The sequence below is a fragment of the Capricornis sumatraensis genome, chromosome 6 (assembly GCF_032405125.1).
Source record: "Capricornis sumatraensis isolate serow.1 chromosome 6, serow.2, whole genome shotgun sequence".
Lineage (NCBI taxonomy): Eukaryota > Metazoa > Chordata > Mammalia > Artiodactyla > Bovidae > Capricornis > Capricornis sumatraensis.
The window spans coordinates 99,357,965-99,378,814 of NC_091074.1; the positions used below are offsets into that span (position 1 = coordinate 99,357,965).

The window sequence follows — 20,850 nt, forward strand, 5'->3', positions numbered from 1 at the left end:
CTATTTCAAATCCTGAAAGATGATGCTGTGAAAGTGCTGCACTCAATATGCCAGCAAATTTGGAAAACTCAGCAATGGCCACAGGACTGGAAAAGGTCAGTTTTCATTCCAGTCCCAAAGAAAGGCAATGCCAAAGAATGTTCAAACTACTGCACAATGGCGTTCATCTCACACGCTAGTAAAGTAATGCTCAAAATTTTCCAAGCCAGGCTTCAACAGTACGTAAACCGTGAACTTCCTGATGTTCAAGGTGGATTTAGAAAAGACAGAGGAACAAGAGATCAAATTGCCAACATCCATTGGATCATTGAAAAAGCAAGAGAGTTCCAGAGAAACATCTACTTCTGCTTTGCTAACTGTGCCAAAGCCTTTGACTGTGTGGATCACAATATACTGTGGAAAATTCTTCAAGAAGTGGGAATACCAGACCACCTGACCTGTTTGCTGAGAAATCTGTATGCAGGTCAGGAAGCAACAGTTAGAACTGGACATGGAACAACAGACTGGTTCCAAATAGGAAAAGGAGTACGTCAAGGCTGTATATTGTCACCCTGCTTATTTAACTTCTGTGCAGAGTACATCATGAGAAACACTGGGCTGGAAGAAGCACAGGCTGGAATTAAGGTTGCCGGGAGAAATATCAAAAACCTCAGATATGCAGATGACACCACCCTTATGGCAGAACGTGAAGAGGAGCTAAAAGCCCTCTTAATGAAAGTGAAAGAGGAGAGTGAAAAAGTTGGCTTACAGCTCAACATTCAGAAAACGAAGATCATGGTATCTGGTCCCATCCCTTCATGGCAAATAGATGGGGAAACAGTGAAAATAGTATCAGACTTTATTTTGGAGGGCTCCAAAATCACTGCAGATGGTGATTGGAGCCATGAAATTAAAAGACGCTTACTCCTTGGAAGGAAAGTTATGACCAACCTAGATAGCATATTCAAAAGCAGAGACATTACTTTGCTAACAAAGGTCCATCTAGTTAAGGCTATGGTTTTTCCAGTAGTCATGTATGGATGTGAGAGTTGGACTGTGAAGAAAGTTGAGCATCGAAGAATTGATGCTTTTGAACTGTGGTGTTGGAGAAGACTCTTGAGAGTCCCTTGGACTGCAAGGAGATCCAACCAGTCCGTTCTAAAGGAGATGAGTCCTGGGATTTCTTTGGAAGGACTGATGTTAAGCTGAAACTCCAGTACTTTGTCCACCTCATGCGAAGAGTTGACTCATTGGAAAAGACTCTTGCTGGGAGGGATTGGGGGCAGGAGGAGAAGGGGACGACAGAGGATGAGATGGCTGGATGGCATCACCGACTCGATGGACATGAGTTTGAGTAATCTCCGGGAGTTGGTGATGGACAGGGAGGCCTGGTGTGCTGCAATTCATGGGGTTGCAAAGAGTTGGACATGACTGAGCGACTGAATTGGACTGAACTGATATTATGAGTTCCTTATCTCTGAACATGTTTAAGTAGAAACAGGATCATGAGGTTATAACTAAAGAAATTCCTTCATTAGACCAAATGACCTCCAAAGACCCTTACACATCTGAGTTTCTGGTTTCATTTACTTTCCAAAGCATCTGGACACTGTCTTTTTTTTCTGTGTTTCTATTATCTGTTCCTACTGCTGAGCTCAAACTTTTCAGTGCCAGAGTTTGGATTGTGTAGTAACCTCGAAATTGGTCATTCTGTCTTCCTTTTTTCTTCCAATTAATTTTAATAGCTTTTTGAGATATAATTTACATACCATTAAGTTCACCTGTTTAAATAGTGTAATTCAGTGTTTTTTTTTTCTTTTAGTATATTTACAGGATTGTACTAATATCACATGTACTAGCATTATAATCTAATCTTAAATCATTTTCATTACCCTCAAAATAAACCTCACACCCATGTCACTTCCCATTCCCCCCTAACCATCAGCCCTAGCCCTAGGTACCCGCTCTCAGTTAACTTCTTATGTAAACCATGGCTTTGCTTGTATTGCCCTCCAACTTGGTCCTCCTTGTCCATATGATTAAGAAAATGTTTCTCATCTGAGGCTTAAATTTTTCCATGCTCTGACTTCAACTTATTTTCACAACTTTGACTTAAACTCTTGTACAGTCTGAATGTACAGTTCTTGCTAGGTCCACTTACCTCTTGTTCTCGAGAGTGAGAACAGGTACCTTATGCCTGCTTTTTGGTTCCCACCGTTCAACTATCTGAATCTGTCCATGCTTTGAGACCTAACTTGAGTCCTACCTTCTCTATGAGTCCTTCCCTGGGTTATTCTGCCTAAGATGAAGTTCTCCTTTCAAGTGAACTTCCATGGTTCACCTGGTACTATAAAGCCTTCTTTTGGTGTTTCATTGTCTGCTATCGTGTGGGACCTCTTCTCTCGTGTTGTTCAGCGTTTTGTGTGTGTATGTTGAAGATAAACTTCTTGTGGGCAGGGACTGTGATCACATTTCCCTTACCCCCTCTGTAGCTTAGCTGAGCATATGGATGTGTACAGAAATAGTATGTAAGCATAATAGAATGAATAGTGTTGGCATTGAGCAGAATGCTGAATTTGGACTCTGTGACAGACAGAGATTTCAAAGTCTTAATAGACACATCCACTTTTATATGGCTTTGCTTTGTCTAGAGCTTGAAACCACATTCTTTCATTAATTATTCAGTGAATGCTATTGGTGGTGTACTCTTTATTCATTTCTCATAACCCATTCTTAATTTTCTTATCACTATCATGCATCTAAATTCTCTGATCACTTTCAGCTCTGCATTACTTTGCTGTTTTTAGGACTTTCTTATGGTAGGTTAGTACATTGCCACAGCTTTTGTAGACCAATGTGGTCTTTTTGTTATATACTTTATGCAACTTTATTTCTATAGGCTGGTACCTAACCTCAGTCTGTATAGTCCATTATTATATACTTCATGGTATACCACAGCCTGAAAATATCATGTTTTGAGAAGTTGCAGGATGATAAGCACTGTGGGAGACAGTTGCATTCCTCAAGTCACTTCATGGCTTGATTGCAAAGGTCAAATACTACTCTTGGTTTGAAACCATAGCAAGAACATTACTATGTTCTAAGTGTCAGGAGTTATACAGAAGTGGATAATACAGGCATCTAGATCCTCAGGGAGTTCATGGTCTCATGGTAGAGACCAGTTTATTTTTTTTTTTTTTTTTTTTTTTTTTTTTTTTTTTTTAGATTTATTTATTTAATTTTTTTTTTTTAATTTTAAAATCTTTAATTCTTACATGTGTTCATACCTAAATAGTTATGACAGTGTTGTGAGTATTGTAGCACAGAAGTGGGTTAGGATTGTAGGATTGCTCAGGATTGTAGCAGCCCAGCAGAAGGCTTGATTTCTTTGCCACAGCGTAATTATGGTTTGGGAGCTGGAGGAGCCCCTGTAAGCCCTTTGAGGACAGGATATATCTTAACTGCTTTTTTATCCCAGCACCTAGCAGAGTCCCTGGCATATGGAAGGTGATGAATAAATGATAAATGAATAAGCCACCTATTCTGTGCTGTCTAGCATGGTGGCTATTAGCCACATGTGACTGTTGAGTATTTGGAATGTGACCAGTTGGAATTGAGGTGTCCTGTAAGTGTGAAGTGCTCTCCAGATTTTGTAGATCTATTTAAGAAAAAGGAATATAAACTATCATAATTTATCTGAATATATGTTGAAATGCTATTTATTTGATATATTAGGTTAAATAAAATACATGATTTAAATTACCTTGTCTACTTTAAAAAATGTGAAATAAAATAAGTAAAAAATAAAAATTTTCTTTTTAAAAATAGACAAAAAATTTCTATTACTAGAAGATAAGATTATGTATGTGTCTTATGTTATACATCTTTTTTATTATCAGCATTTTGTTTGGTTTATTTTAAAAATTATTTTATGTATTTATTTTTGGCTGTGCTGGTTTTCATTGCTTCTCATGGGCTTTCTCTAGTTGTGGGGGGCTGGCTTCTCACTGCAGTGGCTTCTCTTGTTTTGGAGCTCTGGCTCTAGGGTGCTCAGGCATCAGAGTTGTGGTACGTGGGTCAGTTGCCCCACAGCATGTGGAGTGTTTCTGGACCAGGGATCGAATACATGCACCGGCAAGCGGATTCTTAACACTGGACCACCGGGGAAGTCCACTGTGTTATACTACTGATGGACTTTGCTGATCTCATTCAGCTCTCTTAGAAGAAATTATTTGATTAAAGTTACACAAAATAGCAGAGATACCCTTAAAATGGAGATCTTCTGTGTTGAATTTCCCCTTAGTTTAATTATCTTTCTATGCATAAATTTGCACAATGTTGTAAATACATAAAATTTGAGGTAAAATGGCATGAATTTGGTCTTGGGAAGGTCTTATCTTTGAACTTAATAATCATTGAGATTAATAGTCAAAGAGATTCTCCTTTCATATGTAAATGTTGATCTCCAGAAAAACCTGCATTTTCAGTTCTCAGTTTTTTCACACTTGGTACACCTATTCCCAGGTCTCCCTTGCTTTTTGATATCTATATATACATGTCGTCTCTTATTTCATTCCTTCTTAATATGTTTCTATTAATAATTCTTCAGATTATATTAACACTTTGTGTGTATTTGAGGGAGATAAGTCTTGGCTGGTGCATGATGTGTTACATAGAGAACTGGTGGGTTTAGTGGCCTGTACATGCATTAATTATCTCAGATAATACAGTTGTGAGATCTCAGGCTTCGAGAGGGTGGTATGCTCAAGGTCACACGAGATTATTATTGTGAGATTATTATTAGTAAGAATCTGTAATTCACAGAATAATACACAGGATCTGTAAGCTGGAATTTTATAAAATGGCAGGAAGCTTGGGAGTTTTTCCTACACATGGACAGGCCTGTAAACATTGGGGAACTCTGGGTTCATAGAGCTGAGGACTAACGTATTAGGTAAACACCAGAAAAAAAGTAAAACATTCATTCTAGGCTGTGTGAATATGTAAATAAGTATGCATATGTAAGTATGTGGAGGTAATGAAGGACACGGAAGCCTGGCATGCTTCAGTTCATGGGGTCACAAAGAGTCTAACATGACTTAACGACTAAACAAGTATATGGGGAAAAGAGACATAGAAATAGAGAATGAATTAAGGAAAGAATATCGTTGGTTTTGAAGACTGGATCCCCATGCCTTCTTCTTTCCTGCTCTTTTCTAGCTCTGCTTCCTGAGTCTTCCCATTTTTGGTAGTGAAATTACTTACCACCCTCCCGTTTTCTTCAGTCCAACCCAATTCAGTTCAAGTCAGTATACTTAAGTCCAAACACATATTCATTAACATGTTTACAATGGTTTTCTTTGGATAGAGAGATTTGGGGCGGTTTAAAATTTCTTTTTTATTTGTTCTCTGTATCATTTGAATTTTTTTTTTTTACAGAAACGTACACTAAGAAAAACAATTTAAAAAGAACAGAGAACTATTTTCACTTGGGAAAAACTCAATATGCTCGATAGTTTTCATTCCAAAGTAAACCTTTCACCCTAAAATTTCAGAATCTCATACTTGTTCTCTGCCTTACCAGTGTCCTTTGGCCTCAATTTCATAGCCTCAAGGTGAATGGCTAGAGTAAGTCAATTCCCCAAAAGCCAGTGCTACGTACCCCATCTCTGACACAGAGGTGAGATTTCTTCTGGAAGTAATATTTTTTTTAATAGCAAAGATGTTGAGTGTTTTTATTTTTTCTGATTATTTTTAAACAGCAGTTGCTCATAGTGGTCGCATCCTGCAAATATTTTTAAATGCTTTGAATCTAAACAGTCTACCTGCTGTGTTTGTGGCTTAATGAGACCTTGGTTCTTGTCCAGCCTCCTATCTGATAAATTTCCTTCCCAAATTACCCAGCAAGGGGTGGATTTATTTGTTGTCTTAGAACCTTTGAAAAGTCCATGTTTTTCAATTTGCTTTTCATTATTTATTGACCTGGTTTATGTTCTTTTAAGATGCTAGTGATCAAAGGGAAGATGTTTATATTGGAAACCACATGCCTTGCCCTGAAAACCTCAATGGTTACTGCATCCATGGAAAATGTGAATTCATTTATTCTACTCAGAAGGCTTCTTGTAGGTAAGTCAGAGTACCTCCAGATCAGAGGTGAGACCTTTTTTCCATCTTTGGTCACTGCTCTGTAGCAGGTAATGAAATGTGGACTAAAAATATCACTAAAATGTAGTATTTATTTGCAGTTGAGTTAAAAAAAAAAACATTAGCAGCATCATTTGGAAAAAGCTGGCAAGTAATATGCAAAAAAAAAAAAAAACAACCCAACAAAAAGCAACCCAGATGTTTATTAGGGTTTTGAGATAGGCTTAACCTTTTTAATATTATGCTATGTATTTTTTAATATAGAACTATACCCATAGACCAACCTTATTTTGATTTTTAGGCAGTCTGTCACAGAGTGAGTGTGTTAAGAACTGAGAATGTTCTTAAACTTTATGGTCAAGTTTCAAATAAAGTTTATAATGTATTTCTCAAAATAAGGGGAATGGGGATTAGAATCAGGTGTAATATGAGGGATGGAGACAGAAAGGGTGTGAATCTTCAACTGTGTGATTTCAGAGAGGTTGTGTAAATAGAGCTGAGATAAAACTAGATCTCGAATTTCCTGATACTCACCCTTATGGCCTTAGTGTTTTTGCTGTTCCGTGTCTGTACTGATAGCACTTCTTGCTGCTGCTTCTGGGAGCTTGTCTTTCACCTCTGGTTGGTCTAGTTGTCAAGGCAGTGTTTGCAAACACAGGGCGATTGGTCTTATTCTTCTTACTCCTTCCCCCTGCAGTTTGACCAGTGAATCTTTTTTTTCAAGAAGTAAAAGAAAGCTTGTGAAATCAAGTCTCCTGGTTTCTGTTTCTTTAACTTAATTCCCCTGACTTCTCCCCAACCCTGCTCCGTCCCATTATCCTCCTACTTAAAAAATAAAACAAAACACTGTAAATTGTTTTAATGGTTATTAAGAGTTCTTTGTTAAACTTTCAGCTTCCTTCTAATTGAATGGTTTCCTGTCTTTGAAGGAGCTAATACCAGCCTCACTCCCCACCCTACCTCTTTGCCTGTACATTAAAAAAAAAAAAAAAAATACAGCCATGCAAGGGAGAACAAAATAAAATCATACGGTGGATTCCTTACGCTTGTCTCATAGTGACAGACATATCTCAATGGAAGTTCCGATCATGTTGTCCTCTGAGCCTGGGGTGTCTTTTAAGATACCTAAAAGGGAGGGAAGGAGAGGTTGATGTCTAAGCCTCATGAGCCTATTTTCAGGGCAGTGGAGATGTGGACATAGAGAACAGGCCTGTGGACTCAGTGGGGGAGGTGAGGACGGGATGAACTGAGAGATCAGCTTGGAAACGCATACATTACCATATGTAAAACAGATAACAAGTGGAAATTTGCTGGGTGACACGGGAAGCTCAACCCAGTGCTCTGTGACAACCTAGAGGGGTGGGATGGAACGGGAGATGGGAGGAGGGGTAGAGGGGTTCAGGAAGGAGGGGACATATGTATACCTGTGGCTGATTCATGTTGATGTATGGCAGAGGCCAACACAATACTGTAACGCAATTATCCTCCAATTAAAAGAAATGATAATGGTAGTTATTTCCCAGTGTTGTTAATATATGCAAAGTACTTATCACAATGCCTGTTACATAATCTGTATTTAATAAATAGCAATGGATATTGATATTGACAATATTGATATTCCTAGGCTTATACGCATTGTTAGGTTGGGGGCTCTGTTTTGCTAACCATTGTCTCCCCAGTGCCTGGCATATGGCCTCTCCCAGTAGCTACTCAGTGAATATTTTTTGAATAACATGTGATGGTGGCCAACTTTTCACTCTTCTTCAGACCAGAGATGTTTCTTAAATGCTAAAGAATCTCTTTTCTGCATATTGTAACTCCAAAAAGCAGTTGATTTTTGCCTTTTGTCTAAGCATCTACAGTGTCCACAAGAACCAGGGCCTGGCATCACATGGATTTCTACTGATAGGTGTATTTGTTTAGTAGCAGTAAACAGGCAGGGATGAACATCCTTTAGCCACAGTCCTGTTATTAGGTTAAAATCTTTTAGCATTATGTCACCATTAATTTGTTTATTTATTGCCTTTGTTGTTCAGCCACTACTCTGTGTCTGACTCTTTACCTACTTTGTACCAAATCCTACATGGCCCTGGGGTCTCGAGTTCAAATATGATAGAGATCCAGCCTTCAGAAAAACTTAGTCTGGTGGCAGCAACTAACAAATAATAATTTAAAAGTGATACTATATGGAAAATGCTATCATACATAGATACACATGAGATGATTTGAGACTTCAAGAAAGCTCTTCAACCCTTAAGTGGGAGGAGGGGCAGGTCTTATGAGGACATTTGTGCCATACCAGGAGATTGCCCTTTAATTAATTAATTAATTTGACCACACTGCATGGCTTGTGAGATCTTAGTTCCCCAACCAGAGATGGAACCCAGGCCCATACAGAAAGCACAGAGACCTAACCACTGGACCTCCAGGGAATTCCCATGTCCTTTATTTTAAAGACAGAAACCATTTAAGGATTTACATAAGAAAGATAGGGGCAGATCTGAAAGCCATCCTGGTAGCTAGGTGAAAAACGGATCCGAAGACTGAAGGTTAGGAGCCTGTCTGTTAGTGAGGACTGGGAGCCTGAGCCAAGTAAAGGCCTTACAGTGGGACTGAGATGCGGACATGAGTTGTAGAGGGAAAATAGGTGGTGACTCCAGAGGCTTTGGTGGCTGGTTGGGTATGAGGATGGGAATGTGGGAGTTGGGGGAGGGTCATGGGAGGGAAGAGTCAAGAGAGTCTCCTGGGTTTCTAGCTGATGTAAAATTGAGGAGGGAAAGGAAATAGGGGGAGGAGAATGGAGGTTTGGGGGGGTCATGATGTGCTGAGCTTAATAATGCTTGATCTCAAGTGTCTGTGGGGCATCCACTTACCTAGTAGGCTCCTGGGTATCTGTGGTTTTGGAACTCATGAGGCAGGTGCACGTTGAAGATGTGTTTGGGAATCATTCCGTCTTTAGCGTTGTTCAGTCACTTAGTTGTGTCCAACTCTTTGCGACCCTATGGACTGCAGCACGCCAGGCTTCGCTGTCCTTCACCATCTCCCAGAGCTTGCTCAAACTCTCGTGTCCATTGAGTTGGTGGTGCCATCCAACCATCTCATCCTCTATCATCCCCTTCTCCTCCTGCCTTCAATCCTTCCCAGCATCAGGGTCTTTTCTAGTGAGTCAGCTCTTCTCATCAGGTGGCCAAAATATTGGAGCGTCAGCTTCACCATCAGTCCCTCCGATGAATATTCAGGATTGATTTCCTTTAGGACTGACTGGTTTGATCTCCTTGCAGGCCGAGGAAATCTTGAGTCTTCTCCAACACCACAGTTCAGAAGCATCGATTCTTCGGCGCTCAACCTTCTTTATGGTGCGACTCTTATTCGTATATGACTACTGGAGGAAACCGTAGCTTTGACTATATGGGCCTTTGTTGGCAGAGGGCTTTAGCGTATCCCATCTAATTCCTACAGCATTCCTTCCACACACAGGGCCTCCAGTTGATTAATCTCTCACCTTCTCAGTGCATATCCTCATTGCCTCCTTAAGAGTGAAGTCGCTCAGTCGTGTCCAACCCTTTGCGACCCTGTGGGCTGTAGCCTACCAGGCTTCTCCGTCCATGGGATTCTCCAGGCAGGAATACTGGAGTGGCTTACCATTTCCTTCTCCAGGGGATCTTCCCGACCCAGGGATTGAACCCGGGTCTCCCACATTGGAGGCAGACGCTTTAACCTCTGAGCCACCATTGCCTCCTTACTCAGCTTAATTCCATGGTCAATCCTTGCAGTCCTTCCCTTGCTTCATCATATGCTCACTTGACAAAACGATCATCCTGGTTCGTTCCAGCTTCCCGCCTGCTGCATACCTACACCCACCAGGCTTTAACTGGTCTTACGCACCTGTATACTCAGCAGGCCCTGCATGCCGCCGGCAGTCACTCTATAACTGCCGTCCTTCATCCTCCTCTCCTAGATAAAATGACTGCTTTTACCATCCACCCTCTCTTCAGACTGTCAGTCCCTCCTCTCATCCTCGCTCTCAGTTAATGATCTAGTTTCCAAGTTCAGTGAGAAAACTGAAGGAGTATGATGAGCACACTCAGGCTTTTTGCTATCACCACCAGCAGTGCTCCCCATTTTTCTTCTTACCGTATATTGTTTTATTCATATATTTTTACACATGTATAACTTACTTTTTATTTCCTTTATCTTGAAAGGTATCTCTCACTGTCCCTTCTATCAGCTACAGTCCCATTTCTGTCCTTTCCTTTGTAGAAGAACTAGAAATAGTTGTCTGTGGTCTGTCTCCAGTTTCTCACTTCCTATCTCATGAATTCACCCCAATGAGCTTTTGCTCCCCAGCACTTCACTGAGACTGTTCTTGTTGCTAAATTCCTCAGTCAGTTTCTCAGTCTCAAATGACTTTTGAACGATCAGTGGCATCCAGCCTCCTGTGTGATAGACATTCTTCCCTTGGTTAAGGGATTACACTCTCTTGGTTTTCTCCTTCCTCACAGGCTGCTTTTCTTTCAGCCTCCTTGCCTGAGTCCTCTTTTGCGTCCTGGTCTCTCAGTGTTGGCGTGTGGCCAGGGTCCAGCTCTGGTCCTCTTCCTTAGTGAGTCCATCCAGCATCAGGGCTTTACATGATATATGCTGATGACCCCCAGGCCACTCTCTCAACTTGGGACTCTCCCTCACTGCCGTTTTTCACATGAGCGTCTGACACCTTAGCTCAGTAGAACCTAAGCTGATCTCCGGATCTGCCCTCCCTCTCCTAAACCTGTTCTGCCTCTAACTTCTCCATCTCAGTTGATGCTGACTTCATCTTTTCTTTGGTTTAGCCAAACACCTCTAATATGACTTTGACTTGTCTGTCTGTCATACTCCACATTTAGTCATTTCAGGCGTCCTGTTAGCTCCATTTCAGAATATGTCCAGCATTTGATGACTTCTCATTATCACTGCTACTCCTAGTCCAGGCACCATTTTTCCCTTCTGGCATTATGCATTAGCCTTCCTGATTGTATTCTAAATAGTCCATATTCAACACAGCAGCCAGAGTGAGACTTTAAAATAAAAGTCAGCTCTTGTCTTTCCTTTGCTAATGCCCTTCCAGCGGCTCCTTCATCTCCTGAGTGAGGAGCCCTTCGCATGCGGGCCCCTTCACCTCTCTGTGTTGGTTCTCTCCTTCCCTTTCGCTGGCCCATTCCAGCCACACTTGCTTGGACATACCATGCACTCATGTGCCCACCTCAGGGCCTTTGCACTGATTCTTCTTTTGCCTGTTATGCTCTCCTCGCACTTGTCCACACAGCAAACTCCCTGACCCCCTTCCCATCTTTACTCACATGTCTTCCTGAAGCTTGCCTTGACCATCTTCCTTAAAGTTGCAGGGCTCCCTTCCTGGCCCATACCTGGCACTCATGATACCCCTTAATTCTTTGTCTTTGTTCTCTTTTAATTCTACCTTCTAACATAACCATTTAATTTGCTAATCGTGTTTATTGACCCTCCCTCCCCTACTGGAGGATAAACAAGCCAGGGATCTTTGTTCCCTGATGGATCCCCAATGCCCACCTCAGTACTTGGCACATGTTGGGTGCTTAGTAAGTAGGTTAAATATATGAGCAAATGAGTCAGCCCATGAGGCTGTGGGCATGATGAGATTACCATGGAGGGTGTGGACATGAAAGAACAGGCAAGAGAGAACCAGATCCCTGGATCTGCCTTTAATTAGCAACAGAGGAAGTAGTGCTAACATGAAATTTAATACTCCAGTTCTTTGGAGAGTATAACCCAATAGTCAGTTACAGGAATGATATCCAGGGGGAACTGCACGAGTGAAACATGGTCTACACATTGTTTTTGATACTCTGACCTTTAATTTTTGAATTAAGCTTAATTGTCAACTGCGTATCTAGGACATTGTTATAGCTCCCTGTGGAACTATTTTTCTTTCACTGAGCTTTGACTTTGGGCTGTTAGCCTGCCATGAAATATATATTCTTTTAAAAAATCCTATGAGACTTCATTATATTGTTGAATTTATTATAGCTGTATTGTTGAGGATGATGCTTTCTGGATGAGAAAGTACCCTTTCTGGGGCTAGTGGACCAGGCTGTGTCTCTAGTGGGGACCTTAGTTTCCCGACCAGGGGTTGAACTCACGCCACCGAAAACCCTGAGTCTTAACTACTGAATTGCAAGGAAATTCCCGGAAAGTACCCTCTTTATATGAGGACTTATGCGATCAAGTTCCCTTAAATTTAATAAAAATAGCAACTGATTTGTTTTTTAAAAATGAAATAAAGTTGGTTTGCAATATTAGTTTCAAGTATACAGCATAGTGATTCAGTATTTTTATAGATTATACTCCATTAAAAGTTGTTATAAAATAATGGCTGTAATTCTCTGTGCTGTACAGACACTTGTGGCATATCTTTTTTATATATAGTAGTTTGTCTCTCTTAATCCTATACCCCATTTGCTCTTCTTCCCTTCTTCCTCCCCACTGGTAACCACTACTTGTTTCCTATATCTGTGAGTTTGTTTCTTTTTTGCTATATACATTCTTTGTTTTAATTTTTAGATTTCACAAAAACAGTGGTATTAGACAGTATTTGTCTGACATTTCGCTAAGTGTAATATTCTCTAGGTGCATCTGTGTTGCTACAGATGGCAGAACTTCATTATTTTTTATTGCTGAGGAATATTCCTTGGTGTGTATGTATGTTTATCCGTTTGTCTGCTAGTGGACACTTGGGTTTCTTCAGTATCTCAGCAATTATAAGTAATGCTGCCCTGAACATTGGGATGTATGTATCTTTTCAAGTTCGTGTTTTTGTTTTTTCTGGATAATGCCCATGAGTGGAATCTCTGGGTCACTGGGTAGATCTGTTTTCAGTTTTTTGAGGAATCTTATAGGTTTCCGTAGTGACTGCACCAGTTTACATTCCAGCAATAGTAGTATACAAGGGTTCCCTTTTGTCCACATTCTTGCCAACATTTGTGATTTGTGGACTTTTTGATGATAACCATTCTGACAGTTGAGGTGATATCTTAGTAAAATGTTGAGCATCTTTTCATTAGCCATCTCTGCTTTGAAAAAAAAAGTCTGTTCAGGTCTTCTGCCTATATTCTGATTGGGTGGTTTTTTTGATATTGAGTTATATGAGCTATTTGTATGTTTTGGATATTGACTGCTTATTGGTAATATCATTTGCAAATATTTTCTTCCATTCAGCAGGTTGTCTTTCTTTTGTCTGGTTTCCTTTGCTGTGCAAAAGATTTTAAGTTTAATTAGATCCTATTTGTTTAGTTCTGCTTTTATTTTTTTGCCTTGGGAGACAGATAAAAAAAATATTGCTATTATTTATGTCAAAGTGTGTTCTACCTGTGTTCTCTTCTAGGTGTTTCATGATTTTCAAGTCTTATATTTAGTTTTGATCCATTTTAAGTTAATTTTTGTGTATGGCATGAAGAAATACTCTAGTCTCATTCTGTTACATGTATTTGTCCAGATACTGTTATTCTTTTGAGCAACTGACTTGATTTCATTTTGTGGAGATTGTATTTTATATCAATGATTTTATCTCTTTTCTTTTTCTCCTCACCTCTCATCTCCTGTCCCACTTCTTTCCTTTATCCAATGGTTTTTAGTATATTCATGGAATTGTGCAGTCACTACAGTCAGTTTTACATTTCATCATCCTGAGGAAACTATACCCTTACCCCCAAATCTCCCCATTCTCCTGAGCCTTAGACAGCCACTAATACTCTTTGTAGATTTATCTATTCTGGACATTTTATTTCAGTAGATTATATTCATATAGTATGTGGCCTGTGTCTGTCTGTCTTTGACTTAGCATACTGTTACATGATTTATTCATGTAGTGTGTATCAATATTTTGTTCCTTTTGTGGCTGAACAATATTTCATTAGATGGGTAATACCACATCTTTTAATCCACTTACCAGTTGAAAAATAATTAGATTATTTCCACTTTTGGCTGTTATGGATCATGTTCCCTTTAATAATTGTTTGCAAGTTTTTGTGTGGACATGTGTTTTCATTTCCACTGGGTAAATGCCTAGGAGTTGCTGGGCCAAATGCTAACTCTGTGTTTAACTTTTTGAGAAACTGCCAGAATGGTTTTTAAAAGTGGCTGCATCATTTTTACGTTCCTTACAGAATCCTTGCCAACACTTGTCATTTTCTGACTTTTTGATTCCTAGTTGGTATGCAAGACATCTTCTTGTGGTTTTGATTTGCATTTCCATGACGACTAATGATATTAGTGCTTGTTTGTCATGCATCTATCTTTTTTTGAGAAATGTCTATTCAGATCTTTTGTCTATTTTGTACTTTTCCCCTCTTTTTTGTTAATGAGTTGTAATAGTTTTTTATATACTTTAGATACAGATCTCTTATCAGATACATACTTTGCAGAAATTTTCTCCTGTGGGTTATCTTTTCAATTTCTTTCTGGATAGTGTCCTTATATGTACAAAAGACTTAATTTTGATTTAGCCTAGTTTAACTTTGTTATTGTTTGTGCTTTTGATGGTGTATGAAGAAATCATACCTCATCTAAGGTCCTGAATATTAACTTTCTTCCCCCCCCCGCCACCAAGAGTTTTATAGTTTTAGTTCTTGCATTTAGATCTGTGATCCATTTGAGTTAATTTTTGTGTATGCTGTGAGGAAGAGGTCCAACTCTTATTCTTTTGTATGTGGATGTCCAGATGTCCCAGCACTATTTGTTGAAAAGACTGTTCTCCTTCCAGATATTAGTTGACCATAGATGTAAAGGTGTATTTCTGGGCTCTCAGTTATGTTTGTGATCTCTGTATCTGCCAAACTGCTATTTTTGTCTGCTAGGAGGCTTAGAACCAGTATGGAACCTCTGGCAGGTGTCTGGGACCCCCAAGGGTAGGATTTGTGGACTCATGTCCCTCTGGCTTCCCATTTCTGTGCTTTCGGGTTTCTTTCTTGCTATGCGTATGTGCATGCGTGTTGCTCAGTTGTGTCCGACTGTTTGCGGTCCTATGGACTATATAGCCCACTAGGTTCTTCTGTCCATGGGATTCTCCAGGCAAGAATACTGGAGTGGGTTGCTGTTTCCTTTTCCAGGGGATCTTCCCAACCCAGGGCTGAACACGGGTCTCCTGCATAGCAGGCGGATTCTTTTTTTTTTCACTCTCTGAGCCACCAGGAAAGCCCCTTGATATGTGTTTTTTTATTAAAAATTATTTTTCTGTAATGAAATGTGGGAAATTAATAAATATCCTTAGACTTCTAATGTTTTATTAATCAGTTGTAACCAAAGGCTGGTGAATTTACACATTTCATTTCTGTCCTTCTGTCAACTAAAAAATGTGAGTTTTCTTTTAAGTATCTTAAATGTTTCTCCCTATCAAATTATCGTCAGCTGATGTTGTTGCCTTTTTATTTACTCTTAATTGGAATTCAGATAATTTCTAAGATTTGCACCTATTTGATTGCTTAGCTTTATTTCTGTCATTAACAACTTATTTTCATCTCTTCCTCTTGTTCTTTAAATGATTATATTATATACACTGAGAAGTGTCTTGAATATAATTTGGTGTTATGTTCAGAGAACTGTAAATGCCTATAAAACTATTTATTCAGTAATCCCACTTCAAGTATCTAGCCTAAGGGATAACCCTAAATATAGAATGCACAGTCATCATAATATCTACCACACCTAACTCATAATTCCAAAAAAAAAGGAAAATAGCTGATATGTCTAAAAGCAACGAATAGGTAAGTTTGCTGTATTTTAGCCACTGAATTGGATATTGTGAATCCACTTTTAAATGGCAATAACAAAGACTGCTTAGCAACTTTTAAATTAAAGTGATATAATGATAAGTGCAAGAAGCACTTTGAAAAATATTCGTATGCAAAAGAGTATAAGGAAATACAATAAGGGCAGTGTTTTTCAGATGGTGGGAGAGTGCCTGATTTGCTGTTTCTGTTTATCATTCTTTTGTATGTTTTCATTTTAAAACCTGGAATTATGAAATTTATAAATCTCATAGGAGTCCTTTTTTTCTTTTTCCCCCTTTTCAGATGTGAATCTGGTTACACTGGACAGCACTGTGAAAAGACAGACTTTAGTATTCTCTATGTAGTGCCAAGTAGGCAAAAGCTCACTCATGTTCTTATTGCAGCAATTATTGGAGCTGTACAGATTGCCATTATAGTAGCAATTGTCATGTGCATAACCAGGTATGTAATGGCCTACAAAATACCAACTTTCAATTAGAGGTGGGTGGCTATTCAAGAATCCTGAAGCACTCAAAATAATGGGGACTTGACATCTATCAGTCTATTAGGAAGAAATCTAGAATTAGTTCTCTAAGGTTTCCATGTTCATCGTGCTGCTTTAGAATTTGGTCAAGAACTCATTCCCAGGGTTACAGGCAGTTCTAGGCTCAGGCAGAGGAAGCCTGAGGGTACTCAGTGGCATAAAGGAATTTTGAGATCTTAGAACTGTGTGTCTGCTTTAAGCGTCACCTTCAGGGACAGTGATGGTAGCAGGATGGTCTGCACATGCATTGAAGAGCCAGGCAGGAACTTTCTAAGTCCTGCAGAATTGATTGGGTCTTGTGCCCTAAGAATATACTTTATGCTATGTAAATACAAGAAGGGAAGAAATCAGAGGTTCAAGAAAACTGCTTTTTAAATATGTTGTCTTAGCATTACTTCATTTTCTGGAATACAGTTATAAGTAGTAAGCTTTAAAATACTCTATCATATCTAAAACCATGGGGAGTTTATCATAACTGAACCCCAAAGTAAAGGACATACTTGGAGAGCAGTTGGCCTAAAAAGAGGTGTTTTCCAGGCTGAGTGGAAATATGTAAGTCAGTACTGAACTGGACCTTCGAGAACTCTAAGAAATTAAGTTTTCATCTGGTTCATCTTTATGCTTCCAAGTCTCAGGTCTTTTCTTCTTGCTTACCTCTTCCTATCTCCTTTCAGTTTGGTTTAGACTCCCATAAACATCATCTGTATACATTTCTGCATTATTCTGGGCTGAGGGTTGGGCTATATCAAGTGCAGATATTGGCAGGCCATAATGGATTTATGGCTCTTCTATCTGAAGTCTGGGGAGAAGCCAGACCTTCTGTGGTCTCAGCCATCTGGAGCTAAAATGATGAATCTAGCAATGATGACAAACTCTTTTCTGAATAACATATTTTTCAAAAAATACAAGTGCTAGAAGCCAGTGGACTTTATTCGATAGAACAGATGATCTGCCCTTAGGCAAGACTACTGAATATGAAATTGGGCAGTAGATTAAAGTAGGGACATAATGTTATAAAAAATAATGAGAGCAGAAAGAGAATATAGAAAAAATAAACCCACTATGTAACAGCAGGGCTGCCTGTGGCTGTTTAACATGGGCTTAGAGGTGAAGCAGTTTGCCTGTTGTCCTCCAGCTAGTAAGTGAAAGGGTCTGGATTTGGATTTGGTGCTGCCTGATTGCTAAACCATTCCTCTTGCCATGGAACCACCAAGAAGAGGGGGGGATCCATGTTAAGTCATCTTGGAAAATAAATTTGCTAAGTATGATCCTCCTGTGGGAGTGCGATTCAGACTTGATTTTGTAGCAGTTCAGGGTTTTGCAACAGAGGAGGGACTTGGTGCGAATCATTTTCCCAGGGCATTAGTCCTCTGTGTCATCTGAAAAATTTATTGGAGAGAAAATGTGAGGTTTTGGAAGACCATTTAGGATGTTATTAGAGTAAAGCAGAAGTGGAATAACAGATGATTTGGAAGGTGAATAAGGTAAAGGTAAGGGAAGATTTTGAGGCCCAGTGATTTTTAGTTCCTTAAAGATCTTAAAGATTGAAGGACGTTAGAGTCAGCAAGAAGTTACTTTGTATTCAACCCCTTCATTCTAGAGAAGTGAGGAAACTGGTGCCCTAGGTTGGGAAAACTTCACCCAAGAGCAGAGAGATAGTTAAGCTCTTTGTCAATCCTATCCAGCCTTTTGTCCAGCTCTTTGCCTCAATTCCCACTGTGCCATAAGCCTTAGCTACTAAATTAAAATTAAATTGCAGGTAGTTTTTAAATTAGTGGTGGTTGTGGTTTAGTCGCTAAGTCATGTCTGTTTCTTGCGACCCCATGAACTGTAGCCCGCCAGGCTCCTCTGTCCATGGGATTCCCCAGGCAAGAATACTGGAGTGTGGCATTTCCTTCTCCAGGGGATCTTCGTGACCCAGGGGTTAAACTTGGTCTCCTGCCTTGCAGGCAGATTCTTTACTAACTAAGCTACCAGGGAGTTCCAGTTAGTAACCTCTAGTTTATATCCCAACACTCCAGTACTCTTGCCTGGAAAATCCCATGGACGGAGGAGCCTGGTAGGCTGCATGTAGCCCATGGGTCGCTAAGAGTTGGACATGACTGGGCGACTTCACTTTCACGCATTGGAGAAGGAAATGGCAACCCACTCCAGTGTTCTTTCCTGGAGAATCCCAGTGACAGGGGAGCCTGGTGGGCTGCCGTCTATGGGGTCACACAGAGTTGGACATGACTGAAGCGACTTAGCAGCAGCAGCAGCAGTTTATATCCCAAGTCCACTTGCTGCCTTCACAGACACATAGGCATTGCCTTATATTTATTTTTAACTGTTACAGTGTCTTTACTACCCTCTGACTCTATGTCTGAAGGGTCATCTCATTGAATTTATCATAGATCTCTTCCTGAGGCCTTTTTATGATGGCATTTTCACCCCTAGAAGGTCTTGCTCCCTTGAATTGAGGATATTATAATTATGCACATGGACTGACCTGCACTGCATTTTTAAGGAGTATCTCTCCCACACAGTCCATTGCGACAGCTGTTCACTTATCCTGTGGTGACTGTTACATGTGAGGAATCTTCCTTTAAAGGGATGTTCCCACTGACACATTTATCAAGACTGCAGGAGTGAAATTTTCTTCTTAGGCTTGGCGTCTTAAACCCCCTTATTGTGTAGATGGAAAAAACCATGGTCTCAGGAACTTGGCCCGTGTCACGGTGAGTTTGTGACAGTTGAGGAAGATTGCCGTCCCTCTCAATCAGTGTTCCCATGTGTGAAATGGAGTTGATTCCAGCCCTGTCTACCTCCAAGTGTTTTTATGAGGATAAGTAAGGTAAAATTTGTGAAAAACAGTATGTAAACTGGAAGTGTTACCATCAAGGCTTTTACATCAAGAGAAAGTAGTGCTCTTGGAAAATGAGTAAAAATCTGGAACTTCAGGGTGGAAGTTCTCATTGTCTCAAGACTTTCTTACCAGTAGATTATAAAGTTCTTGCTGGAAGAGATTTTAGAGGTTAGTCCAACTCTTAATATTTTGCTTATAGAAAAAGGGGGTTGCACAGCTAGTTTCTAGCAGAGCCTAAACTCCAAATTACTGGAGCTCATCCAGCTTCCTTTATTCCATGTTGTGTAGTGTATAGCGCTTTGTGCACAGTGAGAGCTGATTGTGTTTACATTCTAGTGGGTGGGCACATGGCATGACAGGCTTTAAACCACTGCAGAGAAACATGCACAGAACCGTGAGAGCTGACTGAGAAGTATCTCTTATCCCCCGGTTCTGTCCTGGGTTTTGTGGTTTGTCCCAGCAGGGTGTCGAATGACTTCTTCTGAGTTACCGTCTAAAATAACTAGGCATTTCCTGTATTTTCTGATTTGAGGTTAATAAGCACATTTCTTCCTGATTTCTCCTTCATCTAAGCTGTCCTTGTCATTTTGAGGGTGTTGTCATGCTCAGAGAAAGTACATAAGCAAGGATGCTTTCTGCTGTCACAAGTTTCCATGTTACCAGTCACTGTGGTTTGGCAATTGCCAGGCCAGAAGAAGGGTGGCGATTCCTCTTGGGGTTGCACATGCAGTGGGAGGCCCTGGGAGTGAGCTTCATTTGTGTTTACACCTGCATTGCATGTCTAACCCTCTTACCTCCCAGCTTTGTAGGAAAGGCGGCAGTCTGACATGATGGTCTGTCATCAAATTGCACCTGTTTCCCTTTCATGTGATCATTTGCAATATGGCTTTATGTGTGGAATGTGTATTAACCTAGAAACATTTGAAATATCCTAAACAAAATGACATTTTCCTTTTTTCTTAACAGAAAATGCCCTAAAAATAATAGAGGACGACGACAGAAGCAAAACCTAGGTCATTTTACTTCAGATACATCATCCAGAATGGTCTGAACTGGTGACTTTTATATGTACACTGACCATGTGATGTACATTTATTATGTCTTTTTTTAAAGAATGGAAATATTTATTTCAGAGGCCTTATTTTTGGACATTTTTAGTGTAGTACTGTTGGGTCGTATTTAGAATATTCAGCTACAACAGTTTTGGACTGTTTAGTAGTCTTTGTTTTATGTTTTTAAATACAGAAATTGATTTCACAAATTTGTACCACATGGTAATTCTAAGACTTGTTCTTCACCCATGGAATGTAATATTTTTGCAAAGATGGACCACTTCACAAAAGGTTACAAAGTCATACCCACTTCTTCCACAATGACCGCAGCAAATGACCAAGCATGAACTAAAGGTAAAGATGTTTACAGATTACTTTTCTTACAAAAAAAAAAAAAAAAATCTAGAAGACACTGTGTTTAGACATTTCAATGTTTTTGAGATTTATTAACTGATTTTTTAGACACTGCCTATTGCATGAAATATAAAGTTGTGTGTGTTAGATGTAAAA

At 39.8% G+C, this 20,850-nt stretch overlaps 1 protein-coding gene across 1 annotated transcript in view; it reads left to right on the forward strand.

Annotated features, from left to right (window-relative positions):
* TMEFF1 (transmembrane protein with EGF like and two follistatin like domains 1) overlaps positions 1 to 20,339 on the forward strand; it is a 98,304-nt gene extending 77,965 nt beyond the window's left edge. Inside the window, exons 8-10 of the mRNA XM_068974269.1 lie at positions 5,982 to 6,105; positions 16,203 to 16,361; positions 20,255 to 20,339. Coding sequence (XP_068830370.1) covers positions 5,982 to 6,105; positions 16,203 to 16,361; positions 20,255 to 20,339 — 368 coding nt within the window. The remainder of the gene's footprint in view (positions 1 to 5,981; positions 6,106 to 16,202; positions 16,362 to 20,254) is intronic.
* The last annotated feature ends 511 nt before the right edge of the window (positions 20,340 to 20,850 follow it).